The sequence below is a fragment of the Lycium ferocissimum genome, chromosome 2 (assembly GCF_029784015.1).
Source record: "Lycium ferocissimum isolate CSIRO_LF1 chromosome 2, AGI_CSIRO_Lferr_CH_V1, whole genome shotgun sequence".
Lineage (NCBI taxonomy): Eukaryota > Viridiplantae > Streptophyta > Magnoliopsida > Solanales > Solanaceae > Lycium > Lycium ferocissimum.
Window position 1 is genome coordinate 49,978,226 of NC_081343.1, and position 11,254 is coordinate 49,989,479.

The window sequence follows — 11,254 nt, forward strand, 5'->3', positions numbered from 1 at the left end:
ATAGTCTCAGTAGCCTTAGAAAATGATTTGAAAATCAGTAATTAATGTGAAGGGTAAAATAAGAAGAAGAAAATTTGCTTTCTCTTGATATGTTAACGGGGACAATTATTTTTGACTTTTCACGTTATTTAAGAATTAATTTGGTGATTTATAATATAGCATATATCTTTCTAATTTTGATTTCTCTGTAACAATTTTTTTTTATCTATAATTGTTAATATAAAAAATTATAATGTAACTAATTTACCCCTTATTAACATATTTTTTAATTAATTTAATAAAAATATTTTATTAGTTTTGCTTTTAAAAGATCCAATGTATACAACACAATGGTTCTTATGTTTGGATCTGAACAGTTAATTAATTGAGATGGATATTAACTTGTCGGTATACATATGAGATATTAAAAAATTTAAAAGAAAAAATCTAGGATCAAAATATTAATTTTCCAATATTAATTTTCCCTCACCTTCTTACTAATTTTCTTTTTTCACATCGATGAACAACTTTCTTTGTCATGACAATGACAAATTTTTAAAAATTATTTACAAAATACAAATCTTAAAAACTGGTTAATTAAAGCGGATAAACGTATTCGGCCAGTGCACCGCACGGGCATATATTGCTAGTATATATATACATTTGAATAAGGCAGACACAGGATGGGCGCCAGTTATTACTATGCACTTATACCTGGCAGGTGGGGAAATTGATATTTCAACTGCCATATGAGGTGAAACATTTCATTATGAATGGGCCACCAGAATTGATGGATTAGCCTGTTTGAAAAATTGTTTTTTGAGCGATAGCAAAATTATTGGGGATTCACGTAACTCCTCTGAACTATCATAAATTTATATTAAAATATTTTTTGGAGGGATATGAAATGCTAGATGAACATCACACTCCAAATAGTTTCAAGCGGCAGTGCACTTGGAAATTTTTTTGAGTGAATAGGTTAAAAGCTCCCTTAAAAATTACCGTTTTGCGAGTTTCATGCATAAACTATTGAGTACTCACAGAACCTCCCTGAATTATCATGAATTCATTGTGCCAGGTGGACTAATTTTAAAGAACTTTTTCATTTCTCATGCACTTTTCAACAAGTTATCTTCGATATTTTTCTACGTATTCGATTGGGCTGCGCGCGGGTTTTAATCTAATAAATCTAGAGAGCAGCATAAACACTGAGTTCGTTGCGTTTTGCACCCCTAATGTCTACCTTCTTTTGTGATTTGCACCCTATCCTATTTTTTTAATAATTTGCATCCTAACCTCTTTATTTCCTTGCAAAACACTAAAACCACTCTTTTATAAAAATTTCAGGAGGGTAAATTAGGAAAAATACAAATAAAAATCCAAAAGAAATTGCATAAAATAAAATAAAAATAAAAAAAAGAGCTCAAAAAAGGAAGAAAAAAAAAAGGACTGGACTCTTTCCAAAGCAAAATTACCTTATGTTACAGCGTACTCAATATCAGTGGTCTATTAGTTTGTTTGTTGGGAGGAAATTAGTGAAGATTTGTTTTAAGAACAGAAGCAATTACAGTATACTCTATTCATTACATTCTTGCTTACCCAAGAAATAGAAATGGATCCATTGACGGCCACTGCACTAACTACGAGGTGACTGCAACACTTAACCTTACCTTCTAATAAGTTACTAGTATTCATACCCGCGCGATGCGCGAAAAATTTGAAGAATATATTTATGACAAATTTTAATCTGACTTGTTTAAGTACATTGAATCATATAGTATTACTTTAACAAAATTCAATTGTCATCTTATCTTCTAATGCAATGTATTTAATAACAAAACCTTTATGAAGTTAGAAAAGACGGATGATAAGTGCTAGGATATCTTGTTAGTTCCTTAAATAGGTATAGAGTTTCTTTTACTCCCTTAATAATATTTTTATTTAACTTTGATCAAAATTATATCATGATTTTGATGGGTGACAATCATTTTTTCCTCTAATTTTGCTTTAAAAGTTAAACACCTCCCCCCGACTTTAAACAACGACATTCCCCCCTCCCTCCCTACCACCACTCCCGCCTGCCCCCACCATCTCAATTGAACTTTGAAGTACCCTTTTACCCGCTATTATTGACCTTTTTCTTGTTTTAATTTTTTAATATTATGATATAACTTTTTCTACCCCCCACGCCCATCTCAATTGAACTTTTAAGTACCTTTTTACCCTTTATTATTGACCTTTTCTTGTTTTAGTTTTTTAATATTATGATATATATATATATTTTTTCTCTTGTTACGCTTACCCCCCCCCCCCCCCCCCCCCCCCCCCCGACCCTTTTCATTTTTTAACCATTAGTAAGAACTATTTTCAGTTGCATATGATAAAAGAACAACTATAAGTAATTTCTAAGCAACTTAATTAATGAGGAAAAAGATTATTTATCCTCCCATATCTCTTGGCAATTATATATTGGAATCGTGAATCCAATGATATCTCACGTCTGCGGTCCGTCTCTCATATCCATTTTCTTAAAATTCTAAATTCTTCACTGATTAATTAGATGTATATAAGATCTATTCTCTAAAATCAAATACAGCGTCTGAAAGTACCAAACATATATTATGAACTTAACTGTACTTATAGAATAAATGAAGTAAAAATATGAAAAATAACTTTTGAACATGTATAGTTTTAATAATTGAGCATAATATATTACCATTCAAGTAATATGTGCTTCTTTATACACGAAATTTTGTGCATGACTCTCTCTAAGCACGAACCGCCTATTAAGTTTCATCATGCTACCTTATCCATCCATGACTTCTCGGGGTAACAACTCCACTCTAATATCTTGAGCCCTGTCAGTTGTCAGTCAAAATTAATCTTTTAACGTAATAAATTTGGGACATTGAGAAACAAACTCAATTAATCCTCATTGGCGATAGGAATTTATCTTGAGACTTTCTACTGCACATAAATCCAATAAAAATGTTGTAGAGAAAGTTGAAATGCACCAACAAAAACAACAATAATCAATTTACATAAGTAGTGTGATTAGAAATGTGAATAATGAGGATTGTAATGCGTTAAAACAAAAATAAAAACTACCCTTTAAAGAATCTAGAAAGTAAAAAAGCGTTATTCGGTCTTGCTAAGCTCCCGCTATGCGTGGAGTTAGGGAAAGAGCCGGACCACAAGTTTATATTCTACGCAGCCTTATCTTGCATTTTTGCAAGAGGTTGTTTCCACGGCTTGAACCGTGACCTCCTAAAGAATCTAGAAAATATCACAAAAGAAAGAAGAATGATCAGGAGCGAACCAAATAATTTCAATAAACTAATGAAAACAATATGAGAATAAAAATTATAATTTTCATATTACTGCAAATGAAAAAAATGTTGAGCTTTGAATGTTGGCTCCCACATTAAGGGATTAAATAGGAAAACGAAAAGGAGATATGGATAAGCATAATAGATTCAAATTTCAAAAAGATTATATTTCTATTCAAAAAATTTACATTTAATTTCAAACACGTTATCTTTCAATAAATATTATTATATAGCATAAACATTGTACTTATCTATTTATACTAAAATTCCAAACATTTAATTTCAAACACGTTATCTTTCAATAAATATTATTATATAGCATAAACATTGTACTTATCTATTTATACTAAAATTCCGAAATGTTTGCTTTGGTCTTTTTTTTAAACTCGATTTGCCTTATCTCCAAATAGAGATAAACTCAAATTTTAACAGATCATTTCAATTTCAAATAAGAATATATATTTGTAGTCTTGTGTTTAAATTTTAAATTATCAAAGCTATCACATTTTTTTATTACTTTAAAAGACAAATAAATATGTATGTCATAGGCAACACAATTGTTATCCACACCCCAACCCCCATCAATTTGTTTCCACGCCTAATGCCCCCATCCCTGCTGCTCTTATTTTTGTTTTTCTTCATCATGTTAAAATATGCTTCTTTAAGATGATAAATAACCACATAAAAGATTAAAAAAAATTTGAATAAAAATGCTACGAAATCTGAGGCCTAAATTTTTGATGTAGCCAAATTCGAATTTCTTATCCAATTCAAAATTTTACATTTTTATTGGATTTAATTTGTATTATAGGTAATTGGCAGGAATACTAAATTATTTGTTAGAAAGTAATTGATGTAATTTTATGTCCAACTCATTCTTGCTATTTTCAACTCACTTCTTTTAAAGAATCAATTTAATATCAAATAATCCATTTATTATAATACTGCATTTTAGTTTTGATGAATGGATTTGTTACGATAAGTTTAGATAAGTTCCATATATTTAGGCTTAGATAAGCTTGATGTATTTAAGCTTAGATAAGCTTTACTGTTGAAATTTTCAGATTTATCTTTTTATTCAATTTCAATTTATTTTTATTTTTTCATTCTAAATTCAAAAATGTTATTACAATTCTCATTAACGTTGTCTTAAAATTGCCAAGTGGCTTGTTTTTAGCTTGCCACTTGGCTTAACCACATTACTTGTACCTCTCCTTTTTTATATATATAGATAACATAATTGTCAGTTGATTGCAGGTCCAGAGAAATTTTTTGCAGGTTTTCTCGGGTTATTCGGTTTTCTCAAATTTTTCGATTTTTTTTTTTTCGGAATAATTTTGATACAAAACATATAACTTTTACTTCAAATACTTCTTTAGTCCTAGTAAGATACAACTATATAATGAGGGTGTTTCATAAGAAAATAACACAAAATGTGAGAAGAGTGATGACATTGTATTAAAATATTCAACAAAAGATAATAAAATCGGTTAAAATAAATATTGTTAATTAATAAGCCATAAAGAAAATGACCATAATCTAAAAATACTAAGTCATGCTAAAATAAGTACGCTAATAAGTATTAATTACATGACAAGAAAAAAACTTAAGTTATGTATTTTCACTCTCTAAACCAATTATGCAAAACTAAAGAATAGATATTCAACATTATTGTCATTCCTAGTGGTAAATTGAATTTCTTTTGTTAGTATTAGTGTTGAGTTGGTTTTGATTTGGACTTTATATGGGTTACTAACATTCATAGGATAGAAAACATATTGACACTCAAAATTCTAAGTTCAAGCTTGAATAATATGATAATAGATAAAAAACTACGAAAAAATTTAAGAAATATTTATAAAGTACATTACAAATAAATATTTTTATGTATAAAATATTTTAAAAATTGAATACATGTAATGTCGGTTTGACTTTTTTTAGCTTAATCCAAACCAAACCAATTATGGTCCGTTTTTTTTTTTTTTTCAACACCAAACCACTAGTCAGGTTTTTTTCTCGGTTTATCGGTTTGGTGCGATTTATTGGTTTACTTTGTACACCCCTAGCTGTATTTGGTCGATAGAATTCGACGTACAATATACAAAGTTGTGGATGTCGCGATAAAATTCTTGGGTCAGGCCAAGTTGAACCGGAAGAGCCATGTGTTTAAAAGCCAAACTATTTATGAACTATTCAGTACTCCGATTGAAAAGCTTAGATGATGCAAAACATAATCTATCAGGCTATTCATTAGATTTGTTTATACTCAAATCTCATTAACATAGAAATCCTTCAATCCGAAGGAAATTTCTATTTAAGATTCCACCATAAGCATGAACCAACTTATCAATCTGACAGAAATATTCCAATGAATTAGGATTCAATTAATCGTGCTGTTTTTCTGCTATTGGCAAGTGAATTTGGAACAAAAAAAGATTTCAGTTTAATTTAATTACCTCCAACAATAAAAAATAATTTTAAGAAATAAAAGATATTATTATTTATATTTTCCTGTTTTACCCTCCTGAATTTTCTTATAAAAGAGTAATATTATTGTTTTGCAAGGAAATAAGGAGGTTCGGGTGCAAATCATTAAAAAGAATAGGATAGGGTGCAAATTACAAAAGAAGACATACAGTAGAGGTGCAAAATGCAACGGACTCCATAAACACTCAATACTCTAGATATGAAACTCGCAAAATAGTGATAGTTTCATAGAATTTTAACCTATTTACTCTAAAATAAAAGATAAGTGATCATTCGTAAAATTAACAGGTTCAACAAATATCTGACAAAGAAAAGCTCTAAGGCCTGAATAGGAGCTGGCGAGCTGCAGTCCAAGTAAAGAAAAAATCTAAAAGGACAGTACCATGGGTCCCAAAGCACGTAGGAATCTTAAGGAATTGTATCTTGAAAAGATCCTAATGTTTTTTTGTTTTTCGTTTTTTGGTTCGAAAAAGATTCTAAAGTTTAATAAAATAAGCCCTAGGTGATAAAAAGCCTAGTGGCCTTCAATTAAAAATAAAATAAAAAATAAAAAAAAGATTCTAAAGTTGGTTAGTTTATTACAAGTTATCCCATCTTTTGGCTGATGGGCAAAATTGTTGTGTTGATTGGTTGTGAGTCACAACTTGTGACTTGTGAGTTGCGTAAACGATAAAGCACGCCATATTAGCATAAGCAAAAAATTCTAACTCCATCTATGCATCTCGCACATTAAAAAATTTATCCTACATTACAGATTACTTTAATTAACTATACCTAAGTGATAAACCTAACAACAAAAGTAATATTTATTCATGATTTGATGTAGGAATTCAATACAACTGTTTTGCCTTCTCCATTGCAAATAAATATAGAATCAGAAACAGATAAAAGGAGAAAAGGAAAGAATATATACAGTATATTGAAGAAATAAAAGATTCCCAAATATATAAACAGCAGTGCACATTCAACCACTGATGACAATTAGTGACTAATAGCTTAGACTGTACTTTACCGATCCATTCATCTGAAAGAACACACAATATACAGTAGTTACTTTTAGGAATTACTAATTCCAGCAGTTGTTAATAACATTACATATTGAACTAACACAGAAATCTTCAAATTTACTTGATCAAATAATAAGCTATATATACATGTTGACCTATATATCAATCTAGCTAATAAAAGCTAAAGGCGAGACACTTAAAAATCACCATCCTCAGCTGAGGATTTAACTCCACTTGCTTTTGCTTTTGCCTCTATATCATCAAGATAGTGTTGATAGATGTAGGATACATATCCCCATAAGCCCAACAAGAGTGCAAAGACCTTCAATGCACTCATCCTATCTTTCAAGAATACCATAGCAAAAATAGGCACAACTGCAGTTCCTAAATTGATGATCACATTAGAAAACAAAGAAGAAGCCTTGAATACCAATCCAATTGATCCAACGGCGTATAGCTGCCAAGAAATGGCCGCACAAACCAAATTTATAATATACGACAATTTCCCTGTTCTGTATTCTCCCATTTCCTTCTCCAAATCCCTCCAATTACCACTCGCGAAAAGGCCTGTTAAAGAAGCAATCGTCACGAAAAGACAGATAAAAAACGACATTTTCATGACGTCTTTGAAACTGCCACTTTTGAAGACCTTTTGGAACACGAGTTCTGTTAACGAGAACTGCAAGGCGTAGCCTAGAGACCCGAAAGTGGTAGCTGCAAATCCTATTAACAGAGATTGCTGAGATATTTCTCCGCTAACTCCCGTTTCGTTCTGGAAAATAATGGCAGAGGATGAAAAGGAGAGAAGCACGACGGAGTTCAGTATAATTGGCGTGATTTTTTGTCCATTAAGGAGGAATGAGGTGAGCGCGTTGAACGCCAATTGAGAACCAGAAATTAGGGAATAAGTAGAGGCTGGAAGGTACTGTACACCAACAGTATATAACATAGAGTTTGCTACTTGAAATAAACCAAGGAAGATGTAAACTGAAACACGAATTAATATAGAAGGCTGGTGAATGTTAATTTCTTGTTCATTGTGATTTTTGGCTGAAGGATAGCAAATAAAAGGAAGAAGAATTGGGAAGCCAGCAGTTTGTGCCAATGTAGCAATCCATCTACTTTGGCCACCTTGTTCATAGTATACTCTGCCCAAGAGAATTCCAGCTGCTAAGCCAGCTAGAGTAAAGAATGTGAAAAATATTTGGAACCATAGTATAAATTTATTTGATTGAAGGCTGCTGTTTTCTGCATTTTCAGGTGACTCTCTTGCTTCTGGTTCTTCAACTGTCAAATGAAACAGGACAAAAACATAGAGATTTCAACAAAGACTGGCTTATAATGCTTATGAATAAACAATCTTGTCTATATACTTCCTTATTCCTTAATCATTAGTCTAAAAAGGCCAATCTAAATATCTAATGGTTACAATCTGAATTAAAAAAATATACATTATCAGAGGTTCGTATTATAGTGTATTAGTAGAGCAATTGGAAGCCTTCTTTATTCCTCTCTTAACCATTTGGGAATTGAAGATTCAAATTGTATCATCATTTTAAGAAAAAGAGATTCTATTCATATTTCAAGTATCCCCTAGATATCAATCTCTTACCAAATACCCACATAATTCTATTTTCTCAATAAATCCTTCTAAATCTATTACATCAGCATTTCGTACCATGGAGAATAAAGCTTTTGGTACTCTTTACCCAACTTCTGATACTAAATTCAATCTTTTTAATAAACAACCATCCGATACACAGTTTTAAAAATGATACTTAAATCGAGTTGCGTAAGCGAAGAATGAAGAGCATATTTAATATATGGATTAAATTATTCGATGATCGATAAAGATGAAGCGATCTATTCATCAGTTCTTATCCAAAACCTCAGAAATTGGATTTAGAGATAAAAAAATAATAAGTATTACTATTATATACTCTTTAAGCCGTAGCCGTAATAGTCAGGTTCCTAACATTCTGGATGGTTTTCCTGTGGTTCATTAATGTGCAATATGATATGGTACAGTATGGTGTTATATTATATTGTACTGTATTAATGAACACAGTATTTGGATAGAATGTATCGTTTGTTGTGGTTAAATAATAGTTGTATTATTTGGTTTGACTGTACCATACTGTATAATAACTTGTAGGTTTACTAAAATACCCTTAAGTCTTAATTAGAAATTAATTTATATTTTAGTAATTTCTAATTAAGACTTAAGGGTATTTTAGTAAACTTACAAGTTATTATACAGTATCGTACAGTCGAACCAAACAATACAAATATTATTAAACCATATATATATAATTCAGATAAAGGATAAAATAGGAACTTTAAAAAATAAGTAGGTGGTGAGTGGGGGTGGTCATTGGAGGGTGGTAGGGGTGGTGGAGGGATGGATGGTGTGAGGTGGGTGGTTGTGGGATGAGGGTGGGGGTAAGTGGTTGTGGGGGGTTGAGTGGTGGTGAGGGGTAGTGGGTGGGGGTGAGTGGTTGTGGGGTGGTGGGTGGTGGTTGGGGTGGTGAGTGGCAGAGGGGTAGGGGTGCGTGGTAGAGCATGGGGTGGGGTGGGCTTGGGAGTGGATGGAGTATAATGGAGAAATGAAATACGTAATTACGCAAAAATCATCAAATTGGTGGTTACAAAATTTGAACTTTTTCATGATTATATAATCACAGAATTACAATGGGTTTACAACACCATACTACGTAATTTTAAGAATAATGAATATAAACATATGAACAACGGGAAACAACCATTCAAACAACCAGAGAAATATGATGGAGAGTGTGGTGGTTTGTTAAAAAAGTTTCACCTTCCACCAGAAATCTCAAATTCAAGCTTATAACCTTTGCCATTGAATTTTTTACCCTTCAGTGAACCCTGTTGCATCGGACCACCGGACTTCAAATACTGGATGATAAAACCAAAAAAAAAAAATGGAGAAACAACTTTCCTACTTCACACTGATCAATGGGTAATCACTCTTATCTTTTCTTTATGTAGTTGATGATCTTTAATTACTCTTTATTATCACCCGGAGATGGCGATAAAAACGTGGAGAAAATAAATTACATGTACAAGGAATTACAACCTATACTTTTCAGCTACTCCATGACAGGAATTTTGTGTAAAAGAAGAAGAAAAGGGGTATAATATACACGAAAAATAGTAGCCAAAATCAGTGAAGTCCCATTTTGTTTAACACATGATCACTAAGAAAAAGAAGAAGAAGAAGAGTAACTAACAAGTGAGGTGCAGCAGCTTTTCATGAGATCCTTCCATTGAAACGTACGCCTTAAAAGTTGAAGAAGCCGCTACAGAAGCAAAAAGACAAAAGTGTATTATAAGTATACTAGGAACATTTCTTTTTCTAGATTTTGCTTACCTAATGTATGCAGCTGCTTTTATTTGCACCACCCCAGATTGGTTGACAGAAGCGGATCCTAAATTTAAATAGTATAGGTTTAATTTTAGCTAGCTTTTGGTTATAGATTTAAAAAAAAAATTGAAAAACTTGATTCGGGTGAAGTTTTCCAACTGTGTTTGACCATAGTTTTTCAAAACATATTTCACTTTTGTTTTGAAAAACATGAAACATTACTTATACCCATAAGTTCTAAAAACTATCAAGAATATCCAACCATACAAAACATACATACTTGTTAATCCCAAATTATGCAGAACATGATATTTTAATAACAACTGCTAATAACACACTTACTAGCTACTGCAATTCAAGTTACAATATAAAGATCCATTTTTATCTTCGCAACGGATTTCTACAATCGGCAGAGCAATTTTCCCTAGGGTTTCTTCTTCTACTGCTTGTGCACAACTTAGCTCATTCACTTTATAGAACAGACTACTTTAATTGTGGAAACATAGTATATCCGGCTTTAAAGGAGGAACATGGTAGATGGAATCGCTTATTGGAGTCATAAACTGTTGAGGCTTTTTATAAAATTCAAAAGTTTGGGGTAGTTTTTAAACGTTTTGAAAAGGCCAAAACATAAATCTTGGCCCAATAATAGGTTTGAGTCAGAATTTGGGATTTGAAGTTTTGTTTTCAAAATCTATCAATTGTTTATGGCCAAACAAATATTTGAAAAGAAATCCTCAAAATGTGCTCCCAAAATCTATTGCCAAACGGGAGCTTAGATTTTTTAGTATTGAGCCCATTATATTTTTAAAGTTGATTTCATATCTACAGTTTATACAATTTTAATAATTTTTTATACATATTTATATTCCGCGTAGAAAGTTATGGGTTCAATTGACTCCCACCTACTAGATAAGCCTCTGATGATGGGATTGATAGAATGCTTCACCCTTAATTGAGTTTTTAGGTTTAAGCTCTCTAAAAAAATATTGGTAGGGCCTTACACTTTTAATGAATCTTGGTAGGTACCTGTCATCAGATCGGAAATAAATTTTAAAAAAAGA

At 31.5% G+C, this 11,254-nt stretch overlaps 1 protein-coding gene across 2 annotated transcripts; it reads right to left on the reverse strand.

Annotated features, from left to right (window-relative positions):
- Window positions 1-6,688: 6,688 nt before the first annotated feature.
- Window positions 6,689-10,225, reverse strand: LOC132042835 (probable purine permease 10). Of its 2 annotated transcripts, XM_059433349.1 has the most exons (3): window positions 10,057-10,208; window positions 9,624-9,691; window positions 6,689-8,089 (listed from the first exon to the last, which is right to left on the reverse strand). In XM_059433349.1, the coding sequence occupies exons 2-3, from the start codon at window positions 9,664-9,666 to the stop codon at window positions 6,999-7,001; spliced, it is 1,134 nt and encodes a 377-aa protein (XP_059289332.1). In that variant the 5' UTR covers window positions 9,667-9,691; window positions 10,057-10,208; the 3' UTR covers window positions 6,689-6,998. The 2 variants fall into 2 exon arrangements, with proteins under 2 accessions (XP_059289332.1, XP_059289338.1); XM_059433355.1 differs by lacking the exon at window positions 9,624-9,691 and having other exon boundaries at window positions 10,057-10,225.
- Between the last annotated feature and the right edge of the window lie 1,029 nt (window positions 10,226-11,254).

Excerpts from the sequence above, each read along its gene's own strand:
- LOC132042835 (XM_059433349.1), bottom strand. The coding sequence starts at position 9,666 with ATGGCAAAGGTTATAAGCTTGAATTTGAGATTTCTGGTGGAAG. Across the intron at positions 8,090-9,623 it reads TTTGAGATTTCTGGTGGAAG|TTGAAGAACCAGAAGCAAGA; the intron begins GTGAAACTTTTT and ends TTCATTTGACAG.